This window comes from Hippocampus zosterae, chromosome 16 (genome assembly GCF_025434085.1).
Source record: "Hippocampus zosterae strain Florida chromosome 16, ASM2543408v3, whole genome shotgun sequence".
Classification (NCBI taxonomy): Eukaryota; Metazoa; Chordata; class Actinopteri; order Syngnathiformes; family Syngnathidae; genus Hippocampus; species Hippocampus zosterae.
Window position 1 is genome coordinate 13643855 of NC_067466.1, and position 12261 is coordinate 13656115.

At 45.2% G+C, this 12261-nt stretch overlaps 1 protein-coding gene across 18 annotated transcripts in view; it reads right to left on the reverse strand.

Annotated features, from left to right (window-relative positions):
* Nucleotides 1-12261, reverse strand: part of LOC127588424 (neurexin-2-like) — a 121278-nt gene that overhangs the window by 52479 nt on the left and 56538 nt on the right. For 13 of the 18 annotated variants that reach the window (XM_052047132.1, XM_052047139.1, XM_052047134.1 and 10 more), the window contains 6 exons: nucleotides 11572-12001; nucleotides 9985-10368; nucleotides 8236-8439; nucleotides 5827-5853; nucleotides 1057-1176; nucleotides 609-990 (listed from right to left, as the gene is read on the reverse strand). In XM_052047132.1, coding sequence (XP_051903092.1) covers nucleotides 609-990; nucleotides 1057-1176; nucleotides 5827-5853; nucleotides 8236-8439; nucleotides 9985-10368; nucleotides 11572-12001 — 1547 coding nt within the window. The remainder of the gene's footprint in view (nucleotides 1-608; nucleotides 991-1056; nucleotides 1177-5826; nucleotides 5854-8235; nucleotides 8440-9984; nucleotides 10369-11571; nucleotides 12002-12261) is intronic. The other 5 variants (XM_052047148.1, XM_052047146.1, XM_052047137.1 and 2 more) reach the window with 1 other exon arrangement.

The window sequence follows — 12261 nt, forward strand, 5'->3', positions numbered from 1 at the left end:
ATGGTCACGAGCTATGGGTCGTGACCGAAAGAACGAGATCCCGGATACAAGCGGCCGAAATTAGTTTTCTCCGCAGGGTGTCCGGGCTCTCCCTTAGAGATAAGGTGAGAAGCTCGGTCATCTGGGAGGGGCTCCGAGTCGAGCCGCTTCTCCTCCACATCGAGAGGAGCCAGATGAGGTGGCTTGGGTAACTGATTCGGATGCCTCCTGAGCGCCTCCCCGGTGAGGTGTTCCGGTCATGTCCCACCGGGAGGAGACCCAGAGGAAGACCCAGGACACGCTGGAGAAACTGTGTCACCCAGCTTGCCTGGGAACGACTCGGGATCCCCCTGGGAGAGCTGGAAGAAGTAGCTAGGGAGAGGGAAGTCTGGGCTTCCCTGCTAAAGCTGTTGCCCCCGCGACCCGGCCCCGGATGAGCGGTAGATGATGGATGGATGGATGGACTATTCGGCATGTATCTCGATACCATTCACAGAGTGGTACAATTCACGGACGGGAGATTTTAAGGTGGAGTGATTCTGTTTGATTCAATTCAACACATTCCCATCATTTAAGTGTCAACCAAATTTCCCATTCAAATCAGGTTCGATCGCTGAAAGTAAGCTCACCCTTTGACCAGCTCGACCACAATGAAGTCACTCCCGTCCCCGGAGTTGTACAGTATGAGCCCGTCAGGACTGGTGGTCTTAAACTGGAAGAAGAGGTGCATGGAGGCGTAGGCTTGCAAGGTGGAGAAGGCCAAGTAGCTGGCCTGGGTCAGGAAGGTCACAGGGTTGGCCACGATGTGCCTCATGCCGAAGCGCGCGTTCAGCTCGCAGTAGGAGATGTCGCCGTTCTTGCACTGGTCCAGGTAGAGCATCCCGTTGAAGGAGAGGGACTGCAGGTGGCCGATGAAATTGGAAGGGATGACCGAGGTGAACCGGCGCTCGGTCATGATGCCCGTCTCGATGTTGTTCAATTCCAAGCGGGTGTGAGCGCCGCTCATGAAGCCTGAAGAAGAGCATGATGCGTCCTCAGTGTCACGTGCGCTTTGATTTCCACGACCTGATAAATTACCTTCTGCGGTGACATTGTCCACGGAGAGCTGCAAATGTTTCCCCCGGCGCGCCACCTTTACCGCGTGCCACTCATTGTCATTCAACTTGTCGCCCAGCAGGAGTACCTCGGGTCCTTTGCCTAAGAGGTGGAGAGCGTCAAGTGTGACAATTACGTCGAATGAGCCCGGTGTCCCCCCTCTTATCAGACGCTCTTCTCAAAGTGAACAATGCCACTCACGCGGAGTGCGTTCATTCACGTCGCTCTTGCAACCAATCATTTCTACTCACTTTCTATTTAAAGGTGTGAAAGGAAAACGGGAACTAATTTATACGTCGGATGAACTCGATGGTTAAGATGAGAGGTATGATTTCGATGGTCGAATTGTCAGAACGATTACGCAAACCGCGAGGCCAATTCCGACATTGGAGAGGTCGCGCTTGTGATGAGTAAGAAAAAAATCGCTGCATTGAGTCACCACGGAGTCGTTCCTGTCACACTAAATGTATCATATACGTGAATTTTTCCGAGGAAAACACAGCGCTCGGTGTCTTTTTGGCGAAAGCTCCAAGTGGAGAACATAGACCGAAAATCCGCAAGTTACGCCAAGCCTTTTCCGTGGCTTACTAGCCGCTTTCAAAATAGGTCACGGCGCAGAAGCTTCCGCTGCAGCACCGTCACCCTGAATCAGTGGCGGCGCAACAGGCCGACATGCCAGTTCAAAGGAGTTCTGACATCGCTTGGGAAACTAATTGGCCATGCCGAAGCTCGACTGCGCCTTGAGGGGTTTGTCTCTCTAATTGAGCTCCGGGTGCACAATTACCGGGGACGCACAGAGGACAATAAATGGGAAAACATCAAGTGGTTTCCGCACACCTTGCCGATTCATCCCCAGGGAGACAAAAGCGTGAGCGGGGAGATTTCGGAACATTGCTGCACGTAAGACATATCGTTTTATCTTTACAACACTCCACATGCATCCCCCCCATCCACCACCACCCTGAACAGCATCGACTGTGCATGGGTCGATCGAATGCCTGCTCTCGCTACATTTGATGGATTGTCTCCACTGGAATAATGTGCAACAGCAATGCTAAAACATTCCGAGTTCAAATGTTTATCATCAAAAACACTAAGAAAGCTTTATTTGAGGAAGTGAATGAATTGAGCGGGGCCATATCGGGCGTATTTTGGTTTCTCAGTGTGAGGGTCGCACTGAAGGTTGATGGCATTTTGTAATTTTGAAAGGCTGCAGCAAACATAGATTCTTTTGACAAGTGACAATAAATAGAAATCTCTTCATTATCGGCACCTTTTTAACTTATTTTCTTGTGCTTTGACGCAAGCGCGCGAGTGCAGTGAAGAGAAGTTGCATGCGTTTTGATCTTCGCTTAGATCCGTATCAGATTGACAAAGAAAAGATAACTTCAAAGATAGTGTGTCATTTTTTTTAGGTCAACTATAAGGAGCTGAGACTCTAAGAGTCAGAATCAAATTATCCCGATTATGTAATTTTGTACAATCAAACGCTCTGATCCTGATCTGCTAACAATGCCTATAATGGCTCCAGCAGAGATTGGCTTGTGAAGATGAGACAGATGGGCTGTGTCCTCTAAAAGAAAAAAGGGGAAAAAAACAGACTAGACCCTGCTTAAATGATGTGAAGTCTTAATTCTGTAATCAAGTTGCTGTAAATGATAATTTCCCCCCTAAATGATATCAGCTAAATAAGGCGGCTAATTGCATGATTTAAATTTGCCTCTCATTTCCCCCTCCTCATCACAAATTCTTACACGAGACAGCCATTCATCGATACATCTGCATTTGCAACTCTATTAAACACATTTGGTGATAAATTGCAGTGGCCACACGCGATGAGAAATCAGACAAGTGCACATTCTTTTTCGCTACGTGTTGGTGCAGTGCCACCTGCTGGAGCAGAGGTGAATTTAATTGACTCTGGCTTGAAACGAAAACATCCCCCTCCTCCCCCAAAATAAAACGATAACGGGGAGTTTCTGTCCTACTTTTGAACACACCTTTCTCCTTTACCTCCGTAAATATACACACATATATCTGAACACACACACACAACTTACCTGCTGATGATTACAAAAACATTTTAAACCAATAGGGCATTGTTTGGAACTTTAGCACTTATTCTATAAATTAAATTTGATTTCAAATTAATAGATCAACATGAGTCTCACACAAAAAATAAAAATAAATCATGGTGAGATTAACTTGTAGTGTGGGATGTGTTCTTACTTAGTGGGACCCCCCCCCCCCCCCCTCCTCGGCAAGGCTGTGTAATCGTAAATGTTAAACGAGTTCAACATAGAAATTCGGAGTCAACTCTGACTGACTCCTTCGGATTGAAGAGTAAGATCACAATTTAGAGCGTGACAGTTTGACTATGAACAATTGTTATTTTATTATTAATTACATCAAGTTTGAGCGTGTTTTTTTTGTTCTCTTCCTCTCCCTCCCTTGTGGTTTCTTTCTGACTTCCGGGTTGAGTGAACGCTGGCGCGTTTTGGCTGCCGCTGCTCAACCCGTATTGTTTTGTGTTTTTTGTTATTGTAAAGTGTCCTTGGGTGTCTTGAAAGGCGCTTATAAATAAAATGTATTATTATTATTATTATTATTATTATTAACAGTGACATGACCCTGAAGAATATATCGTTACTTAAAACGTCCATTTCATCCTTCAATGGAGTTACAGATGAGCAAAATGGACCCGTTGAGTTTCTGTTTGAGTGTTGCATGCAGCAAGCGGCTCAATAAATCAATACAAATGCAAGGGAATAAAGAAAAGTGCAGAGTACACATTACTGCTGTCAGGTCATTCTTCACATCACCTCCACATAAATGTTACACAATGACTGGGAACGGCTTTAGGCTAGAACTTGGAAGTATTGTGACTGATGACTTTTTGGCAAAATCCATACATGGTCAATACCGTAGAGCCTTGCTTTTATCTCGTTTCTTTTTTTTAAGGTGTAGTCTAGCCGATCAAATTAAAGTAAATGTCTCTCAGGTATTCTCATTAAAAATTCCAACAGCGTCTCTTTCAAACTGGAGCCGCAAGCCAATTTTCATGAAGTTCATTCTTTTATTTTTTTACAGACAGAAACTATGATAAATGGAATTAGTTTTGTCCGTAGTTTTCTGTTCAGTTTCACCGATTCTGTAGTCCCTCCCCCGCCACATTGTCTTTAACAATTAATACTGGTGATGAAACAGGCAGCCGTTTCTGGCATCATCGTGCATTAAAGCAGGCTAATGAGCTTCTGGTGATGCAGGGTGACTGGCTCGATTTAAACAGCGATTCATTCGGATTTGCATAATAGGCTTCAGCGATGATTTAAGCAGCTATAAGTAGACCGCCCCCCCCCACAAAAAAAATCCCAACCTAACGGGTACGACTTGGCAGCGAACAAGCACCCCTATCTCACGTCCTGATCCTCCTGATAAATTTGTCTCATATACTCATCTATCGATCGGATAGCAGAGCAAAAAAATAAAAATAAAATAAAATCTTCGCTAGAGTGGGATTAGTGACATGGCTGCACGTCTAAACCGCGGATGAGTGGAGCTTTTGTCTCACCAAAGATAAAGGCTGTTTACTGCAGCGATTATCGGCAGGCATCAGTAACGGAGAACTAATTAGCCACAGGGCTGCATCAAGTGCCAAAATGTGGCTCGATTCAATGACGCTGCTTGTTTGACTGCATTGAGGAGCCACAAGAGAAATATATAGTGCGTTTGAAAAGAAGGAAAATAAAAAACATTCTATGGGCCCGGTAGCTTTGAATATTGTTTTTCGCCTCAGTCATTAAAAAAACAAACAATTTAAAGAGTGCATGTTATTGCTCACTGGGGTTATCTTTGCCTGATGTATTTCATAGGGGTCAAGCTCAGGTCCCGGAAGGCTGCTGTCCTGCATGTTTTCCAAGTCTTCCTGTTGCAATACACCTGATTCAAATGATCAGCTCATCAGCAAGCTCTGCGGAAGCCCGACATTGAAGCTGTTCATTTCAATCAGGTGTGTTGCAACAAGGAGACTTGAAAAAACATGCAGGACAGCGGCCCTCCGGGACCTGAGTTTGACACCTATGTGTTGGATAATCTTAAACATGTATGTGGGGCAACAATATGCAAAAAGAGAAGAATTTAAAGAAGGGGGCACATACTTTTCAACGGCACCCAAATTTAGAGGAATGCAACACAACGTGCCGCACATTAAAATGATAAAGAAAGGATTTTGTATTGATGGAAAAATTAAATTCCCTCATAGGTATGAATAAATGTAACATTTTAACGTATGGAGTATTGTAGTGTGTGTGGAGCTGCTAACTGCTAACTTTTCACGGCACATGAACAAAAAAGTCCCGTCGAATCCGTTACCTAAAATGGGTTGATTAAAATGCATTAGTTTATTTGTTTTGTGAATGAATATATCCTACAATCAACAGTTTTTAGACATTTTACATCTCAGATGACCTTCATCTACTTATCCCAAATATGAAGAGACGTTTCAAATAATTGTGATACTTTACAGTAAGATGCAGTGCAGTTTAACACCAATTCCAAGTAACTAGAAAAATAAACATTGTTGGATGGCACTCATCATGATCTTTACTCAAATTATAATTTTTGGGGGGGGCATAGCCCTCAAACATAATAATGTTTGCTTTATGTGACAGCGGTGATCCGTATGAATACATCAAAGTGCATGTTTTTTTTTCTATTCAATCACAATAATAGATAATGGTAGGAGACACTTACTGAGATTACAGTCTATCCTGATACAATCTGGTGAGAGAGAGAGTGAGATGGTGAGATTAAAAGAAGGGGAAAAAAAAGAGGGGAGAGAATATTTCACATCCTTCAAGGTACATTCTGCAGACACGTCAGTGCTTCTCAGAGCCCACCATCCGGGGACGGCCTCGAGAGTCAAAGCGCCACTTTCCTCCCCGCCGTGCAAACGGCATTAAGAGGGGCGATCCGTGAGTGAAAGGAAACATCTCAGCGTGTGCTGGCCATAGAATGGAAGTCAATCAATGAGCTCTGTAGTCGGCGTGGAAAAAGAAGTCCAGCCGAAGCTGCGTGAGTGCACGGGCGACTTAGATTCAGCATCGGGCGAGTGAATTGCAGTTACCATGACGATGCCTGCTTCGGTGTGTGCTGCGGCGGAGAACGTGTACATCTCGGCGAACACAATGTATGGGCCGGATTTTTAAAAAAGCCTCAATCGGAACCAGATGAAAATCTCTGTTGTGGCGTCATGTGGCTTAATATTGACCCGTCCTTCACATACACTCATGGGACAATTCATTAAGTACACTTACACGATACAATGAGAGCCAACACAAGAGATGTTTCAACCAATCAATGAATCTTTCTGTCAATCAAAAACTCTCTTGCATTGCATCTTATTAAATTATGGAGATGTGACTAATTGAGGCATATTTTTCCAGGGCATTTCAAAGGTCTATTCATAGTTGATATTGCCCATATTCACAATTGTAGTTACTGTTTTCTTCCTTTTTTTTTTTTAAAGTCAGGCAGACTGAGCTCCTCCTTGATTTCCTCTGGCACTCCAGTGAACTGAGATGTCTCCTTGCTTGTTGTGCAGGGGCTGCATGGTGGAGATGCATTTTGCACATTAAATGCCGAGGAAAGAGGCGATTTGCACAATCCACAGCCACGCTTAATTTGTCAAAAAAAAAAAAAAAAAGAGTCACTTGCCATTTCCCCGAGCCTAGAAGCACAGCCTTCTAAATACGATATATACTTCCCCCACCCAGCGTTGGGCTGGAAATAGACCCGCTCACAAATTTTTGCATGTTGTGAATTATGAAGTCATTGCAGCCGGAGCGCATGACTATGTGACATCACGTGGCTGAGGAGTGCTCTCGAGCTGTCAACCATCACAGAGCAGTGGATGCAGAAAGCCAGAGACCACAGTGTTTCACTTTGTGTGTGTGTGTACGTCGTTGGCACCCCCCCTGAGCTCATTGAAGTGACTCCAAAACGAGACAGGCCCCCAAGCGAGGGGCCGTGTTGTAAAATGGTCGCACGGGTGCTTCCAAGTGTTATGTGTGAGCGTTGTGATGAATGTGGTCTCTGACTGCCTTCTCCTTGAACTGCAGACAAGCCATTGAAGGGCTGAAAGAGCTGAGAGACAGCCGGTCGGGTGGGACCTGACCACTGCATGAACCGAGAGACAGAGCGAAAGACAGAAAGAGAGAGAAGACCACCGTTGCTTAAAAAGGCAACAATCCCTTGCGTTAAACAATTAACTCCAATCGCAATCCCTATTCACGACATCAGAAGTGCTTTCGTCCCAACATGTTCCCCGTGCTGATATGTTATATTATTTAGATTGACTTTGTGGGGACGGCTCATGCTTTATACATGAAGGGTGTCACAAATGCTACATATCAAAATCAACCGAGGAGATTTTGCTGGTTTTGCAGTTCCGGAGTAAGCAGACGATCAAGCCCCAACGTTCGATCTGATCCTATGGACATAAAATGAAAGAACTCACTGATGATGTCACAGCATCGTCTAAAAGCTATCCAGCCAATCAGAATGCTCCGCTGCCGGTGCTACCCACAGACACGAATTGGGCATGCTATTCGAGATTTGCCAAGGCGGGCTTTGATGTATGAACCGGCATGAAAATCCTCCGTTGTTTTCTCCCTCGGGCTCTCATCGCGGTGACATCATATCTTTGCCTTCACGCAAGCGCGATTTTTCAGTCCTAACAGGAACCCCTTCGGATGCGCCCACCTCCCGGTTGGCTAAAATAAGAACGCAGTGTCCAAAGGAAATATTTGAGGATGCCCAGAACTCATCTTTTGTTGTTCCAAGATTAAGTGACGTCTAGCTACGAGCTTTTAGATTAACATAGACAAGTTATGAAAACGGTGATTTTTGGATCAGCGGTTACTTGCATAGAAACATTTGGTTTGAATTGATCTGGGAGTGCTTGCATGTCGACGTAAATCTAAAGCAAGCGAATCAAGGGACGTGCATCTCTTTGAAAGCAACAGCGGTTGCACAGTACGAGGATTGTATGGGAGAGAGTGAAGGCAGACTAATATCAAGAGACCACTGGCTCGGTGACTCTTCCTGCAAAAAGGTCAACCCAGACATTATCTGCTGGCGTATCTGCTGAAGCGGCATTACCCAAGTTGACCGTCAGCTTCAGTCGGCCGGCGTCCAGCTCCACGCGCAGGGTGTCTGCTGACTGCTGAGACGTGGTGGCCACCAGCAGCCCAAAGGCCCTCTGGGACATGAAACGCAGGGACACGTCCTCGGCCTCCGTGTGCAGCGTCCTCTGAAGCATCACCTTCAGGTACATGCTGCCGTCGTAGCTCACCACCGTGGCGTCTGTGCAGGGGAGATAACAACTCTTAAACCACTGTGCTGCCCTGAAATTATATACTGTATATATATATATATTTTTTTTCACTCAAATACATATTTCATGGCAGAGTACTTCACTTATTTATCATTTTTGCCGATTGGCTGGGAGTAATCATTCAGCCGAGCTGTTCTACACGTTACTGAATTATGCTCTCTCGCTGCAGGGGAAGCATTTTGTTTGCACTTCTCAACCTCTAAAATAAAACATGAATTTATAATATTCATATTTCCAGCACTCGCACGAACCCTCCTTATCCGTGTTAGTCCGTGATGTAAATTGGACGTTGCAGTTCTCATTTTGAGCAGCAGATGGCAGAAAAAGCCCAGAACATTTTGTAAAACGGTGGCTGCTAAAAGCGGCACCAAATCCGATTTCTGACTGATTCCAAGCGACGCAAGGTGACGACGGAGCGTGTGGGAGAGATTTTCCATCCATGCCACAATACGACTTGCTGTCATTGAACCTCTCTTGTGAGAAAACTATCTTCATGCGAATGAAAAGTGATTCTTGCAGCGACTCTGCTTCCCGAAAATAACACGAGCAGTCCTGGCAATATCCTGATACTGATCATTTGTGAACAAATTTCTCTCCGACTGGCACTTCGCTGCTATTTACTTGCACAATAAATGGCCGTGATGACTAGAATCTGTCTCTTTTTCCGTCGCCTGGACTGCGTCGTGCATTTACTAAAAGACTTTAATGAAGTATTTGGATTAATGAGGTGCATTGTAGCTTTCAGAGAGGCATTCAGTCCATCGATTAAGGGTTGACAAGTTCCGAACCAGAAAACCTGAAAAATAATAATACTGTATATATATTCATTCATTCATTTTCCGAACCGCTTTATGCACACAAGGGTCGCGTTATATATAAAATATATAAACATAGCTATGCCACAAACTGTTATTCCAAAACATGAATATCATGTCAAACTCATCCTTAAAAATAAATGACTTACAACTTGATTTAAAAAAAAAATGCATGTGGCCAAGACTCTCTGTATCTCCAACTAACAACCCAGGCTAAACTTAGCTAATCCGAGACATAATGTCGCTACAAAGATGAATCAACTCAAACATTTTCCCTTCACACCTCTCCAAGGCTTCATGGTCATCTTGGGGCTTTTAGAGTGCATAAAAAATGAGAGTTGATGCCCCCCCCCCCCCACACACACACAAATAGGAACCACAGAGATGTGAGGAAGGCGGGCTAAGCACTTGGCCACCACTCGCCTCTTCCACATGATCAAATGACCAGAAATCAAGTGAGTGATGGGGCTCATTATCGGAAAATAGATTGTTTCACCGTTGGTGGAAATGTATTACTCTTTGAGAGGTCTGGGTGTAAGGGATGATCCTTTTTTTTTCCTGTGCATATTTATTTAATGTCACTTTCCAGCTGGGTGCTGAATAAAATACAGTTCATAGTGCGCTAAAAGCTTTGCAGCGGTATTTTTTTATTTTTTTGCTCACTTATCCATCTATCCATTCACTGCCTTAGGCTCATACCTTTCTCACAGTTGGGCCCCAGGTAGCCGGTGCCATGACAGTCGCAAATATGTCGGTTCCAGCCCTCCTTGCAGCGGCCCCCGTTGGCGCACGTGTCTCGGCCGCACCTCGCATGAGTCTCCCTGGTGCACAGGCTGCTGACACCGACGGCGCCCTGAACCTCGCTCAGCCTCCACAGGTTGCGACTCTGGCCGTCAATGAAAAGGTCCCGCACGCAGCCCACGTAGCCCAGGCCCAGAGAGGCGCTCCACACCTCCGGAGGGAGGATGAGACCGTGGCGGTCGTCGGGAAGGCCGCCCAGATACATGTCCCCGTCGAGGTCAAGGATCTCGCTGCCCTCGTTGGCCGAAAACGGGATGCTTTTGCTGTTCACCGAAATAAAGCCTGCGGGGACGGACGGAAGCACAGCGAGTGAGTCAACGTGCACTTATGCAACGTTTTACATGCGGGAAATAACGACAGGTGTCTGTGGGCTGCGCCACGCAAGGAAGAAACGTGGGATTGAGGAAGCGGACACTCGTCTTTGCTCTTTTTTTTTCTCAAGTGTAAATAAAGAAACTGTTCTGCCAGGCCTTGGGAGGAATCACATTGAATTTTGTTGTTGGATGTGAAGAATCTGTCGCGAGAGCTTTGGAATTAAAAAAAAACTAAAACTAAAACTTAAAAAAAGATACTGGAGACAGTGGAAGACGGTCACTACATGTTGCTAGTCTAAATAGATGAAAAAAGAAATTATTGACAGTAAATCATCATTTTCACCCCAATTAAGTGAAATAACACCTACGGCACACCCGATGAACTCTATGAGAGCAATGGGCAGTATTTTTGCTGTTGAGATTTACTTTTTACAGGTTACCCATGCCAAGAAGAGTACATTTTCATCCTGAGTTGGAATTCATTCAAGGAAATTGAAGTTGATTTTTGACGACAGGCCGCACATCCACAAACAAGAAACATTGACTCCACCCAATCGCATTCGATTTAAATAACATTTCCTGGGCGGATGCTGGTTCAGCTGGCATCAAGTTATCATGTCAAACTGAGTTCAATCATGATCTGAGCCTGTTTGGGCATCGGAAAAGAAGTCATCTCTTTGTCAAATGTCACCCGAAGGGCTGAAATTGAGAAAACCTTGTGTGGCTACTTTGATTCGATTCATGCAGGTGTCCTGATGTCGTATGTAGGAAATAACTTTGTGAGATACTCATGAGATACATGATAGGGAATGTACCAACAGCAAAATTCCAATTCAATCTGGGCAACTGTTAAATTGGCAATTTGTGAAACGATTTCACAAAGGGAAAAAGAAAAACGTTCCGCATAGATGATGGCGGCTAAAAATATCAGCGTAATTAAAAATCCCACTGCATATGCATGCACGTTTCACTGCAGTGTTGAAAAAAAAAAATGGCAAGGGCACGGCGCGGTGACTGTATCCGAGCTGGCATATGGTGACTTCACAGCTTGGAAATCTTTGTATGTGGCCCGCTAAGAGCAGAGAAACACAGTAACAGAAGCAGACAGAGAGCTTCCCCTGCCTCCTCACATCCACATGATTATTATTTGTATTTTTTTTTTCGCCCTTACCATTGCGCCCTTTCCTCTGAAAATCCACATGGCACCACTGGCCGTCATCAAGCCGCTTGCTGCTGGCTTTCATTTTGATGCTGCCGGAGCCCATGTCCATGACCAGGTAGAGGAAACCATCCAGCAGCTCGATGGCAAAGAAGTCGGCCCGGGGTTTGCTCTCAGGCGCCGCCCCCAGCAGGCTGCCGTGGCTGAACAGCAGCAGACCATTGGGCTCCGTGGTGCGAAAGTCCAGCGATATGGTGCCTGTCTTCTTTGTGTTCCACCTGGGCAGTGTCAGGTAGGCAGACGGCGTGTCAAAGGTGACCGGCTCCAGGGCCTCCACGCTCTCGCAGCTGAACGTCAAGTCGCCATGGATACTTATTTTTGGGTCCCGCTGCTCAGCCAGCCGTGATAGCTCCAGTCGGAATTCATTATTCTTGTAGACCACCTGATAAATGAAAGAAATGCCGCGCTGAGGTGACAGCTGCGCAAGGCAATTCGCCCAGCCCAAAAGTTGGGATATGACTCATTAATAAATGAAGGCATGAATTCAACACACGCAAGCTTATAATCACGACGATCGCATGCAGACTATATTTTTACCTTGCTCAAAGCGAAACAAAAAGCAAGCAATAAGAAAAATCCATTAGGTCAATCGAGGCACTACTTACATTACACAGTATAGTGCAGTGTTTGCCAACGTTTATT